This window comes from Eleutherodactylus coqui, chromosome 2, assembly GCF_035609145.1.
Source record: "Eleutherodactylus coqui strain aEleCoq1 chromosome 2, aEleCoq1.hap1, whole genome shotgun sequence".
Taxonomy (NCBI): Eukaryota; Metazoa; Chordata; class Amphibia; order Anura; family Eleutherodactylidae; genus Eleutherodactylus; species Eleutherodactylus coqui.
Window position 1 is genome coordinate 71923458 of NC_089838.1, and position 15137 is coordinate 71938594.

Genomic DNA, 15137 nt, shown 5'->3' on the forward strand with positions numbered 1-15137 from the left:
CGATCGCAAAAAAGTAAAGAAAACAGTGTTAAAAAGTAGTAATTCAGCTGGTATGATGGATCGGATCCATCACGGCAGCTGAAAATACTCACACGGCTTGTCGGCGGTGTCCCCCGGAGATCTGGTCCTCCCGGACCCGCCGGCGGCCTTCTGCGCATGCGCGCCTGACGATGACGTCACGCGCACGCGCAAAAGCCCGGGTGTCCCCGGCAAATTTAAAATCTCCTGGCTCCCGGCTCCTGAAGGTAGCCGGGAACCAGGAGGTGTTACCGGGGACCACTGTGAGTGGTCCCCGGGCCCGCGATCACCGCTATCCATTGCGATAGCGGTGATCGCGAAAAAGTTGAAAAAGTAAAACAAAAGTAAAGTTTCACCTCCCCTCATGGATCGGATCCATGAGGGGAGGTGAAGATACTCACCCCCGGTCCTCTGCGATGTCCCGGGACCCGAAATCCCCGTCTGCGCATGCGCGCCCGATGATTGACATCGGGCGCGTGCACAGAGGGGCTCGAGCCCCGGGAAATTCAAAATTGCTCTGCTCCTGGCTGCCATGTGTAGCCAAGAGCAGAGGGATGTCACCAGGGACATGATCACTGTCATCCAATGGATGACAGTGATCATGTAAAGTAAAAAAAAAAGTGCAAAAAGTAAAAAAAAAATAAATAAAAAAAGGGGTAAAAGGTTAAAAAAAAAAAAGTGCAAAAAGTAAAAAGAAGTTTTAAAAAGTTAAAAAAAGCTTGCGTTTCATCTCCCCCCACGGATCATATCCGTGAGGGAGGATGAAATGACGTACCTAAGGCCTGCGGATTTATCCGTGGACCTCACCCCAGCTTCTGCGCACGCGCCCGTCACCAATGTGGCAGGCGCATGCGCAAAAGCCGTGGTTTTTTAAAATCTCCCTGCTCCTGGCTACAAAACTTAGCCGAGAGCCTGGAGATTTCACGGAGGGCCGCGGTGAGCGGTTCCTGGTCACGTGTTCGCCGTTATCCAAAGAATAATGGCGATCATGTAAAAGTTAAAAAAAGGTGAAGCTTCATCTCCCCTCACCGATGCGATCGGTGAGAGGAGATGAAACTTTTTACCGGAGGTCTCCATATTTACACCCCGACGCAATCTTCTTCCGTGAACTTTCCCGTATTCTGCGCATGCGACCGCCGGCAAAACACCGGACACATGCGCAGGAGATCGGGGAGCCCAGGAAACTTAATATCTCCTTGCTCTCGGCGACCAACGGTCACAGAGAGCCTGGAGCAGTGACGGGTGGCCTCGTTGAGCGGTCCCCAGTCACGTGAAAAAATGGTAGCGATCTACCTTTGGCCGGTCTCACATGACCGGATAGGAATTACGGATTCCGCATGCGTCTGATTAGCGGTAATACGCAGATCAATCGCATTGGATTACACAATTCCGCTCACATTAGCGGGTTGGAATTGCGTAATCCACTCGCAGAAAAGAGAACGCAGCAGGTTCTATTTTACCGCGGATATCAGCAACATAGAGCCCATTGTGCTCCATGGTCATGGATATACCCGCAGCCCATATGCAACTACGTTGTATACGGGCTGCGGGTACCCGCGTCATCGCTAAGCGACGGTGCGGGAAATACAAACAACAAAAAAAAAAGTGTACTGCGCATGACCGCCCGTGTAAGTATGCAGTTATGCGCAGTACATTACGCGGCCGTACGCAGGGTCACAGTCGGGCTCACAGCCGGGATCCACCTACGGCTGTGTGAGCCCGGCGTTATTCAGACCGCTACCTGTAATACGCAATTTACAAGAAGCCCCGGGAACGCCCGCCTTCATGCAGTTCCAGGAGCACCTTGTTGAGCGCCTTCTGTGTGAGACCGCCGCACCTCATCAAGCTTACGGAGACTCAGAGCGCCACTTTTTACACCCCATCCCCGCCGCTGAGGTCAAAAAATGACTCCCAAAAAGCATGAGAGGAGGGGGGATACACGGTTTTATTGCCCCATGTGCTCATCCCAACCAGCCTCCATAATTACCCGTCTTTGGAAATACTACACAGTTCACATTATTACTTTTATCTAAGATTTGGGGAACGCCGAAAAGGGCGTGGGGGGGGGGGGGGATTTTAGGGAGTCAATTTTTATTCCGTACAAATGAGCAATGGGGCCTGGAATTTATTCAGTTATGCCCTGCAATCCAACTGGTGTTCCCTCCATTACAGGCCTTGCCATGTTTCCTGTAAGTAGATTAGGGCCACAATGGGTATGTTTTTGAACACGGGACAAACGGGGGGATCCATTTGGGGGTGAACGTCTTCATTCCTATGTAAACTGTACAAAAAAAAAGTTTTTAAATTGACAAAATTGCCAAAAAAATGAAAATTGTAATTTTTTTCTTCTGCTTTGCTGAAATTTATTCAAATACTGTGTGGTCAAAATACGCAGTACACCCCTAGATGAATTCGTTAAGGGGTCTAGTTTTTAAAATGGGGTCATTTGTGGGGGTCTTTATAGTTTTGGACGCTCAATGACTCTATAAGTGGGCAATGGGGCCTGGAATTTATTCCGTTGTACCCTAAAATCCAACGGGTGCTCCTTCCATTATAGGCCTAGCCATGCGTCCTTTAAGTAGATTAGGGCCACAAGGGGTATGGTTCTGAACACGGGACAAACAGGGGTATCCATTTTGGGGTGAAAGTCTTCATTCCTATGTGTGCTGTACAAAAAAAAAACAGTTTTTAAATTGATACAACTGCCAAAAAAATGAAAATTGTATTTTTTTTCCTACTGCTTTGCTTAGATTTATTCAAAAATTGTAGGGTAAAAATACACAGTACACCCCTAGATTAATTCGTTATGGGTCTAGTTTTCAAAATGGGATCATTTGTGGGGGTTCTCTGTCGTTTTGGCCGCTCAAGGGCTCTACAAGTGTGCAATGGGGTCTAAATCACCTTCATGCTAAATTTCTGTTCTGAAAGCCACCGACTACTCCTTTCATTTTGCGCCCCGTTGTGCATCCAGACAAAAGATTAGGGCCACAATGGGTATGTCTCTGAACATGGGACAAACAGGGGTATCCACTTTGGGGTGCAAGTCTTCATTCATGTGTGTGCTGTACCAAAAAAGCAGTTTTTAAAACGACAGAATTGCCAAAAAAACGAAAATCACAATTTTTTCCTTTTGCTTTGCTTCAATTCATTCAAAAACTGTGGGCTCAAAATGGGCAGTACACCCCTAGATAAATTCATTAAGGGGTCTAGTTTTCAAAATGGGGTCACTTGTGGGGGTTCTCTTTGATTTTGGCCGCTCAAGAGCTCTACAAAAGTGCTATGGGCCTAAAACTCCTTCAAGGAAAATCTATGTTCTTAAAGCCACCGACTACTCCTTTCGTTTTGGGCCACATTGTGCATCCAGACATAAGATTAGGGCCACAATGGGTATGTCTCTGAACACGGGAGAAACAGGGGTATCCATTTTGGGATGAAAGGCTCCATTCATGCGTGTGCTGTACAAAAAAAGCAGTTTTTAAAATGACAGAATTGACAAAAAAATGAAAATCACAATTTTTTCCTTTTGCTTGGCTTGAATTCATTCAAAAACTGTGGGGTCAAAATGGTCAGTACACCCCTAGATAAATTCGTTAAGTGGTCTACTTTTCAAAATGGGGTCACTTGTGGGGGTTCTTTTTTGGTTTTGGCCACTCAAGAGCTCTACAAAAGTGCTATGGGGCCTAAAACGCCTTCAAGCAAAATTTATGTTCTGAAAGACACCGACTACTCCTTTCATTTTGGCTCCCGTTATGCATCCAGACATAAGATTAGGGCCACAATGGGTATGTTTCTGAACACGGGAGAAACGGGGGTATCCATTTTGGTGTGTAAATCCTCATTTTCATGGGCTCTATAGGAAAAAAATATGTCTTTAAAATGACATATTTGCAAAAATATGAAATTTTATTTTTTGTCCCCTAAATTGAACTAATTCCTGAAAAGAACTGGTGGGGTCAAAATACTCATGACACCCCTCAGTGAATACATTAAGGGGTGTAGTTTTTAAAATGGGGTCATTTGTGGGTGTATCTATTATTCTGACACTTATGAGCCTCTGCAAACTTGGCTTGGTGCAGGAAAACAAAGTGCTCCTCAAAATGCTGAAAAGTAATGTTAAATTTGTACGTCCTCTAAATGGTTAAAAAAAACACAAAAGTTTTTCAAGTGTGCATTCAGAATAAAGTAAACAGATGGAAATACATATCTTATCAAAAATTTGTACAGTATGTTTGGACATATTTGAGATATTACGGTTGAAAATGTGAAAAAATGACAATTTTTTTCAAAATTTTTCCAATATTGGTACTTTTAATAAATATACACAAATTATATCGGTCTCTTTTTACAATCTAAATGAAGTACAACATGTGGCGAAAAAACAATGTCAGAATCACTGGGATATGTAAAGCCTTTACGGAGTTATGCCCCGTTGAACGACGCATGTCAGATTTCCAAAATTTGGCTCCGTCACTAAGGCGCAAACAGGCTTCGTCACTAAGGGGTTAAAGGACTGGAATGGCTCACCAAGTATATGTGTGAGGCAGTCTGCTACATAACAGACTCTCTCTTTTTTTAGAACATGGAGAACTGATCCACAAAGTGGCACCTGCATTTTGGCAGCTACTTCTATTGAATGTGAAGATGTTCTGGTCACTGGGACCTTGGGGCATGTGATTTTGTGTGAATATCTCATAGAAAACCTTGGAAATCAGAGGAGTAAAGTCACTCATGCCTGTAGGACAGATACAAGGTGAGTTGAGGGGGGAATACTTGAACTGGGGTGTGAAGCTCTCGAATTGTTGTGTTAGAACCCCATTCTTAGTCTACAACTAGAGATGAGCAAACTTTTTTGAAAACTTTGCTCATTTTTTGGTTCAAACCAAAAGTTTATAAAATCCCCTACAAGTAGTACTGAACACTTTCTGTGGGCCCTGAAATGGTTGTGGTGGTCCTTCTATGGATGTAGCTCAGTAGTTAGCACTGCTGCCTTACAGTGCTGGGGTGCTAGGTTTGAAAAATTCCATGCAGATGTTGTCCTCAGTCATATCTGAACCTAGGATTCCAGCACTGCAGGGCAAACACTAATTTCTGAGCCACCACACTTCTGTTTCCTCCTTCTGAGGAAGAGAAGGAGAAAAATAAACACAACCAATACAGGCAAACTCCATACAGATGTCCTTGGTGAGCGTTGAACCTAGGACTCTAGCACTGCAAGGCAACAGCACTAACCTCTGAGCCACCACACCTATTTGGAAGAAAAAAGACAAGTAGTAAAAACATGGAACATGCAAACTCCATACAGAGGTTGTCCTTTGTCTGATTTTGAACTTGGGACTCCAGTGCTGTTCTATTTTTTTTTTTCTTCTCCTCCAGAAGGGAAAAAGTATGGCTCAGATGCTGGTGTTTTTGTCTTACAATGCTGGAGTTCTAGACTGCTGCTCTTCCTCCCAGTTTACACATCTGCTTCAGTGAAATATTCCAATATTCATGCTCAGCAATGGGCCATTAATACTATTATCTAGGCCTTTCAATGCTCAAAGGGGTTCTCCAGGCAGCATCAGCTGTCAGTGCCGGGCTAAACAAACGGCTTCTACTCCAATACTTGTGTAGTGGCTGGCACTTGTATTTGCAGCTGCAGCTCTTATTTAAATCAATGGGTGCTGCACTTGCAATTAAGAGCAGTGGCTGGAGCAACGCCTTTTTGTTCTGACCCTGGTGTAGCCCAGCACTGACACTTGGCGCTGCCTGGAAAACCCCATTAATAAGTTTCAAACACATATATGTGTAAAACCCACTGCAGACTGGAGCCCACTATGTTCATTCAAGAGTCTTAGAATATACCATTGAACTGTGTTCACTATGCTTATTCAGTAATATGCATTGCTGTATATTTGCTACTGCTACAATGGCATCTTACGCGCTGTTCTTATCTTCTCTAGGGGGCGCACTAGTGAATGGTACAACAGAGTATTTGGTCATATGTGTGCTGCTGAAATACAAAGAATAAAAGACTCCATCAACAAGACTAAGGCAATGAAGTGTGCAGCCATTGTGTCTTAGGTGGACTGTGGACTTTTTGGCGGAGGGAATGCAGAACCATGCCAACTTCTCAGCAAATGCCAACTATGAATAAGCAGCCCTGCTCATTTTTTTTTTTTTTTCTTTTATACAAATCATCATTTCTACAGTTATTCTTTGGACTGTTTTTAACATGTAGTAAATGGTACTTGAATCAGTAGTATTCCTTTATTTATGTAAGAAATGTTATTTTATACATAGAGCTAGTTAATATCCATTGTAAATATTACATATAGCATTATTTATATTTTAATTCTAAAGAGGACAGAGTGCTCCCCAATATAGGATGAGTGGGAGGGCACACTATATATTGCACAGACTTGTACATAAGGGGGTTTAGTTTGTTTTTTAACTTGGGAATTGGGGAATCTGACAAACTATGGCTGCTGGGTAATAGTAACTCCTATAGTGTCACTGGGAGTCCTTCCCTGTTCTTGAAGAATTACCTAAAGGTTGGGAGTACCGGCTATCCATATGCCCCCTCAATGAATGCGATGTACAGTTTTTAAACTTGTGGGCTACAGGTAACTGCTCAAACCTTCGTGACATTGTAGTGGATGGGTGCTGTACAGTGCAGAATTAGTTTTCCTGCAGTGGATTAGAAGATGGAATTGTAGAGGTTCCTGTCAGCAGATCTATGCCATCAGCACACTAGCGGGGAAGCCCTGAAGAAGAGAGGCTGCCACACAGGGGATCCCTTTTGTAATCTTGGTTAAAGAAACTAAATATTACACCAGGTGCTTTTTGTGTGGGTTTACGATCTACTTAAAATAACATGCAAAATACTGCCAAAATGAGTTAGACCTAAAGCCCAGTTTAGAAAAACTCAACAGTGGTGTTTTTTGTTCTTATGTGACTGTTGCAACACAGCCCCATTGACAATCATTGAATGCAAGTTCACAATGCCACACTGAGAGCTTCATATTGGGTGACCCAAAGTTGCTGTATAGCCCTAAACTGAATGACTGTTCTATATACCCTTTGCAGCCATATAGATTGGATACACTTGTTTTGTGTGACCGAAATGAAAATTACATTTGTTTCCCTTAATGGCAGTTTCTCTAAAAGGCGACTTCTGGAGTACAGCTATAGTTTGAGAATTTTTTTGCTCTCTTCTAACAGTATTATTCCAAAGGACATGCCTCAGAATCTGTGTATGCTGCTATTCTGGACATTTTTCGACACCAAAGGGACCCATGGAAAATGTCGCACAGCCATCCAGTGTATCTTTCAGTATTTTAGCACTGCAGTGTAGATGTTCTGAAATAGCAGACGTACTTACTGTGCCACTTTATTTTCAAGAATAAGAAGGCCCTTGTGTAAATGATTGCAATAGCTGCATTTATTAGGAAAGTTACACCAGTAATTCTACAAACGACCAGTGGACTATGGGCTTCAGTAACGAATGTATGCGTCCCATTTGTTTTTTGATGCCATCATGAAGGAATGTTGCAGACAGGAATTTCCTAAAGGGGTTTGTCCAGGATTGGACAAAGGATCTCCTCCCTTCTAGAGAATGACCGCTTTTGCCCATTGGCTGTAACTGTTGCAGCTCCTCTAAGTGAATGATCCTACAACACTTGGACAGATGTGCAGTTTCTGGAGGGGAAAGGGATCTCCTTCTCATCCTCGACTATCTCTTTCTAAATGGTTATCCAGGCAGAAAAGAAAATTGAAATTTGCTTGGTGCTGGAAAAAATTCCTCCTTCCTCACGTGGTCACCTGCTGCTCTTTACTTCTTCTGGTTACAGAGAGCCAGTGATTATTTAAACACCATGTGACTCCTGCAGCCAATCACAGCTCACTTCAGACAGTGATTAGCAGCAGTGGTTACATATCCCATTTTTGGTGACATCATCCTTGCTACAGCTAGAAGTGAAGAGCCGTGGGGTACTAGTGGAAGATGAGCAAGTGGGGATCAGGCGGGTGAGGCTTTTTTGTTTTTTCAGCACCCTGTGCTGCTTTCAAATTAAATTCCCTCTCCCCCTTCCTCCCAATATCAGATAACCCTTTTTAACTTTATGGTTTTATTCCCAAGAAGACATCTGGCACTGCCAATATGTCTAAACCTACCCAAATTCCCTATTTAACCCTTTCCAATCCACTGTCTGACGTCTGAAGACATTCTGAGTAAAGGCTGTACAGCTCCAATGTCGGAAGACGTCGGCAGGATATTCTTGCTGTATATTGCTGGCCGCTCTGTTTTCAGGGGACTCTCTAGCATGTCTCATACCGCAGTACTGGCTCTAGCCAGCAGATGACGCCATTGTATAAAGGCAGAAAGAGAGCCCCCTAGGAAATCCTGAATCCAAAATTGGATTGCAAAGGGTTAAAGGTGTTTTCCAGTTGCCACACAATCTTTTAGATATAGACTGAAATGTGCTAAAATAATACAAGCACCAGTACTTGCCCATCTTTTGCCCTGGTGCATTCCTGCAATCCTCCTGATCTTTGTTGTGAAATGGGTACCACCTCACTGCTGCAGCCGTTAGGTGCTAATTCCCCCTGGCATCATGGCTCCCAGTATCTGAGTGGTGATGCCAGGAGAATGGCACCTGACTGCTGTGGTTGCTAAATGGCTGCAGCTGTCAGGTGGTACCTGCTCCACAAGGGCAGGGGATGAGCAAGTACCACTGTTCTTGCTATTTTAACACACATGAGCCTATACAGGAACCGGACATCCCTTTTTAAACTTTTTTTTTTTTTCTTGGATGAGTGATAAAAAGTGGCCTATCCACATGGCTGTTACAAGGTCATTGGGTGAGCTTAGTTTTTGATTTTATTTTGTGGGTATTTCATTGTCCACTGTAGGATGACTCATTTTTTTACTTCTACGTTTGCTTCAATTTTGGATAAAACTATAGCTCACTTACGATAACGGTGAGATCTTTGTGGACTATGATGTGCTGGACACTACCATTTCCCAAATGAAAACTTCCTTGGCTCAGACGCTGTGAACCATCCACTTCAGGATTGCACAGTATATAATCTGAACCCAAAAGGTTAATTCAATGTTGAAATTTCCATTGTTCTGTAATTCTTTACAGTTGCAGAATTTACTCAATATATTATATATTTTTATAATCTAAAGATGTATATTTTGCACAAAGATTAAAATGTAAATGTTTTTTTTTCCCTCCACAACTTGATATGTATAATTTCCAGTTACACTTGTTGCCTGTAGACAAACTATGTAACTGTTCACTGTTTTGCTACAGACAATGTACAATAAATGGTACAGCACTTGGAAAATGAACCTTTTGTAAGACTTTTCGTTATCTGGTGTTCCTTTTCACTGTAGCGCTTTTTGTTAGATGACCCTGCATTGTAAATTGCCCTTAGATACATTGTAGCCATGCACGTCCTATCTTTGATTGGTGTGAGTATTTAGCAAGTCTAAAATTCCGTTGTGAACGCTTCTATAGGAACCAATGGTTTTCTATAGAAGTGCTTTTTTCACACACCTCTTATGTGTGAAAACAGCTCTCGTGTGAGCGAGGCCTAAAGATGTCAGGGTGGTTGGGTTCACACCTGCACCCGGGGTTTCGCTTTCTTGCGGAGTTTGGAGAACAGGAAAGGGGAATCACCACTTTGGGCCGGAACTGAACTGCGCCAGATGGACCCCAATTACTATAATGGGGTCCACTTGCTTTCCGTTCAGCTGCCCAGCTTTTAGCCAGAAGAGAAAGTTCTGCGTGTAGTGCTTTTTCTTCTGGTATTTTGTGAAACTCCCCCCAGGCTATTGTAAAGGTTGGATACCTGAATGGACTGTGACACTAGAACAGTACAATTCAATTAAGCACCTGATGCCATAAGTGGTTAGGGATGCTGACGTCTGCGTATGATAAGTATTGTTCATTCTGCAATGTTTCTCATGGAGATAAATAGGTAATGAGCTGCTGTGTTCACACTACTAACAAGCTCATCAAACTAATGCCCCTTTTACACGGGACTATTCATGCTTGAATGAGCGCATGAGCGACTGACGTCCCAGCTAGTTTGCACTGTTGCAGTATGTTTAGACAGGTGGATCACTCAGAATAGTCCACTTCTCATTTAGTGCTCATATGGCCTGCTTCCTTCTAAACATCTCCATTGGTTACAGCGGGTTGGCGCTCTGCTGCTTGGGACCTGACACTAGCAGATTCATGGTTGCACACTTTCAACAGTTATGCCTGTTAGTCCTCAAGGTTAGCGTCTCTCTACTTCTCCATGACCTTCGTGCCATTACTCAAGTAAAACACAGATTAGGCTCCCTAGTTTTCTACAATTCATAAACCCTCACTTATTGGAGCAGATTTATCCATTTTGTCTAATAAAATGTCCCAGGCTTATCACAGTGATTCACGTTGGATGATAAATCTGTTTGTAGACACTTCTAACTTTTAGATCACTTGTTAGTTGGCTTAGTTTATACCAGTTCTTGCATTAAAGGTTTTGGCACATGATGCCAGATGTTGGCCATGCCCTCTTGTTCAGACACTCTCTACTACAAAAATGTCTCTAAAACCCAATGTGGTGCAAAGAGTGCAAAAGACAACTGGTGCTGTCAATTGTAAATCTGCCCCATTGAGTTAGTTTAGTTTTGTAATGCGAGTCCCACTGCATTCAGCACACAACACATGCAGCTCTGCCCAGCTGCATTTGGCTGGTCTAGAAAAGTGAAGACCTGTCACTGGAGGGCTCCCCTGACCCTAACATTTTCCTACTAATATGCATTGGTGAACTGAAATATGAAGTATTAGGATATGTTCACAGTGGATATTTATGCACCCAACCATTTTGTAATGAGGTAGGTTAAGCGCAAAAACGTGGTAACATAGAGCAGACAGCACTTAAAAATTGCAGTGTTTTCGCATGTCTGCAAGGCCCCCATGGGAGTGGCTTTAAATATCCCAGATGGACTGCCGCAGATGTATGACAATATTGTGTGAGGCGCTCCTTTTTACTGTTTCCGAGCATTGTCCTACTGGATAATGCCTCTTGGAAGCCCCACTATGAGTGGAACACACGTGGCTGCAGGATGTCCTGAACATATTGCTGCGCTGTCATTGTCCCTTGTACCACTACTAGGCGTGACCAACTGTCATGTGTGATAGCCCCCGTGGCCAGTAATGGCGAACCTTTTAGAGACTGAATGCTCAAACTGCAACCCAAAACCCACTTATTTATCGCAAAGTGCCAACACATCAGGGGGCGGGGCTTACCATGACATATGATTTTACCCCCGTCGTTCTAAAAAGGACAGAGCGGCTTCAAAATGGACAACGTGCAGATTCTGACTGCTTTTGGATGTGGAAATACTGCAGAATGTCCTCAGCAGAAATTTCTGTGAAAATTCTGGAGCACTTCAGCATCCAAAAAGCAGTCAAAATCCGCACCCTGTCTATTTTGAAACAGCCCAGCCCATTTCTACCACCTGTAAACATACCCCAGCGGTAGTAGTGAGCAGCAAAATGACAACTTCTAGGCGCTTTTTTTTTTTTTACATCGGGTAGTAATAAAACCCCACATGAATGAACTCTGCTGCCTCACTACAAGCATGGCCCTGCACCACTCTCACCTGTATGCATTTCCTTAGCGTGCCCACACTTATACCGGTAGTGTTTTTGTTTTGTTTTTCATATACAGGAGCATTGTGTAACACCAAAATGGCTCTCAGGTGCCACAAGATAGACTGATAAAATACAATTTTGACCAGGGGGGCTCAACGTTTAAAAATAAAACGTTGGACAACTCCCTAGTTTTGGGGGGGGGGGTTTCCCCTTCCTACTTTCACTAGTGCATTTGTTAAATGCCAAATCTACAGGCATGCACAAAACTAATTTTTTTTGTGCAAATTAAATTGGGGATTATATAGATATTTTCCTTCCCTCTATACAAACTGTAACCCTGAAAATCCCAAAACCTAACAGTCTTCTTACCTATGGGCACTTTCAAGAGTGGGTAAAGCATGTGCCTTTTTTGCTCCCATACTATAGGCCCAACTTCCAAATTTCTTGCATTTATCAGAACCAGACTTGGAACACAATTCTGGTTCTGATAGAAGGTTGGAAACTTGGAAGGTTCAAGTGTTTGTGATACAAGTGTAAGAAGACCTGCATCAGAATCTAGCCAAATACTATTTTTTTTGTGGAGCCAGTTGAATACTATGGTGACACTGGGTGAGAATGCCTTTTCTGACTGCTGGAAATTGTTTTTCATCTGTGTAATAAACATTCCTCTATTGATGATCTCTATTACTATGACTGTTGCATGTAAGGGGCATTTTATGCTACAGTTCATGTAGCTGCACTGACTGGGGTAGGGGCAGTCTGAAATGTATAAACTCTTAAGGCATGCAACTTATTTGAGGGTACGATCAGGCCAATGGTAAACATCTGATGCATGGAATCAAACAGCCCAATTAGACACAGTGCGGTAATTAATTAATCGTCTTTCTGAAAGTAACAAACTCCCTCATATACTCTTGATTGAGGGCTCATTCCCACAGGCGCATATCAGCCGGCTGATATACCCTTCCATCTAAACAGTCCTCTTCCCTCCCACTCACCAGGTCTCTGCCTCTCCTCTCTACTCCTGCGTTTGCAATGGGAGGGGGTGGGATGGGGGCAGAGCCAAGCTCTGCTCTGTCCTACCCACTCCCATTGCTGGCTATGGACAGGGAGCAGGGAGGGGGTGGGAGCTTGGCTCCACCCTCATTGCAAATCGCTCGGAGAGGAGTAGAGAGCCAAAGCGGGAGGGACAGCGTATATTGGCTGGGTGTGAAAACCTGGCCGATATACGCATGTCTGAAGAAGCCCTGACAAAGAAGGGTGGGGGTGATGACATGAAGAAAAGTCAATGTCACCCCCCCCCCTCTCCTGGGGTTATTCTGTTTGGAGGGTATGTCACTTCAACTTGGTATGGTTTTAAAACTATGACTTGGGCCATGATGAATGCACTAGGAGCAACAAAGAAATATTGCTTGTAGAAATGTCAGGAATGAGAGCTGTAGGTATGTGCAGCTGTCACATCATCTCCCATATCAACCTCCTATCTTAGGCTCTGTTGTAAGTAGCAAGCAAATTCCAGTTTTTGATTAAAAGTAAACAGCTTTTGCATTAAAACCAGCCTAAAGTTGATGGTGTAGTCAAATATAGCCTGAGATACAGCCATTGGTATCAAGGACATTCCTCATGTTGTAAGTGTCTCCCTCCCTGCAGGGATGCAGTATATGTGGTTAGTTAAAACATTGTAACTTTGTTTTGCCACATGTTTGTATGTATTGCAAAAATGGTAAACACCCACGGAGTGGAATCACTATAGGACCTAATTAGGCACAGATGGGTGATGGGACTATTAGATAGGCATTAGATGGGTGATGAGACTTATTGCTTAATAAGTTTAAAAAAAAAAAAACGGATAGTACTTACCCGAATCCCCGCGCTCCGGTGACTTCTTACTTACCTTGCGAAGATGGCCGCCGGGCTCTTCACCCTCGGTGGACCGCAGGTCTTCTGTGCGGTCCATTGCCGATTCCAGCCTCCTGCTTGGCTGGAATCGGCACACGTGATGGGGCAGAGCTACGAGGAGCAGCTCTCCAGCACGAGCGGCCCCATTCAGAAAAGAAGACCGGACTGCGCAAGCGCGTCTAATCAGGCGATTAGACGCTGAAAATTAGACGGCACCATGGAGACAGGGACGCCAGCAACGGAACAGGTAAGTGAATAACTTCTGTATGGCTCATAATTAATGCACAATGTATATTACAAAGTGCATTAATATGGCCATACAGAAGTGTATACCCCAACTTTGTTTCGTGGGACAACCCCTTTAAAATTTGTTCAAATGAACAAAAATCATCTTGTCCAAATGCAAAAAGAAAAAGTTTACTGTTTTGTTCACTTTTCGTTATCATTGACTTTCAGTCAGAAAAAAATCATCACTGGCTGCTTGTTGCGTGTAAAACACTCAGTGCTTCACATAGAATGTGAAGCGCTGAGCGAGAAGCCAGCAATCCAGCAGTGAAGTCTGCCTGTCTAAATGATCTGCACGACCATCAACAATCTTAACTGTGATGTCAGCGCATGTGCAGTTGTTTAGAGGACTCTTGTCATCTCCAGTTTTCCTCCACCATGTTGAAAGCCAGAGCTGCAAGTATATACAGTTCACACTTCAGCATTCCCTAGCTCAGGCTGAATCTTGACTTTAACACATTTCCTGCCCAATATCTCACACATCCTTGCAAGGAGGCACTGCAGTAGCTAACAATGTCCCTTCCAGGGCTTTGGTCTGGTTCTTGTTTTAAAGACTTTCCAGGATCTGTCTTAATTTATTTAGTATACAGTATGTGTGGCAGTACCCTGATAGTTTTCTCACTGGTAGTTTAGTCACCTGTACTTTAGAGAGATTTAGTCCTTGTTTATTAGATACAGCTCTCCATGCATTGAGTTCCTCAAGAACCTATGATAAATTTATAATTCTACACAGCAGCCTGATCCAATGAAGAGACAGGGGGTGTGTCTTAGACTTCCTACAGCCACTGTAGATAACCTGGAGTCTCAGATCACTGATTTGCCCTAATGCAGCTGAGCTAAAAAAAACCACAGCCAAGGAGCAAACGCTGAGTAAAGTAAATAGCGGTTAACCATGACCTATAGGTATGGAGTTAAGTGTAGTTTTTAAACTCACAACTGGACACTAACTTTTACAATTAAAATGACTGTCTGTAAGAGCAGCTCCACGGTGGACCTTCACTTTCATAGCTTTTAACTTGTGCTGTGCCTCTGTGCATTAGTGAATATTCTCTTAAGATTACAGTAGGAAATAGTTTTTGGAATCTTAAGTAGATGTGATGCCAGTAAGTTTCCAGCACCAGAAGAGAATGATGCCTGTAGTCTGCTGGTGTCTGTAGGACTATCATATGGAATGTACGCTCCCCATAGTATATATTTTGTAGAAGGCCTAATAATGAATTTCCCTGATGTAAACATTCATGTGCACAGACATGTCCTTGATATCTAGCAGCGCCGTGATCAGCCAAGTGGAGACAAATCTCT

At 43.4% G+C, this 15137-nt stretch overlaps 1 protein-coding gene across 3 annotated transcripts in view; it reads left to right on the forward strand.

The window, feature by feature from the left end:
• The window catches only part of LOC136611470 (rho GTPase-activating protein 7-like), a 187588-nt gene extending 178236 nt beyond the window's left edge, over positions 1 to 9352 (forward strand). For all 3 annotated transcript variants that reach the window (XM_066591111.1, XM_066591113.1, XM_066591112.1), the window contains exons 13-14: positions 4595 to 4768; positions 5958 to 9352. In XM_066591111.1, the coding sequence (XP_066447208.1) occupies positions 4595 to 4768; positions 5958 to 6078 (295 nt within the window). In that variant the 3' untranslated portion in view covers positions 6079 to 9352. The remainder of the gene's footprint in view (positions 1 to 4594; positions 4769 to 5957) is intronic.
• Positions 9353 to 15137: the final 5785 nt, after the last annotated feature.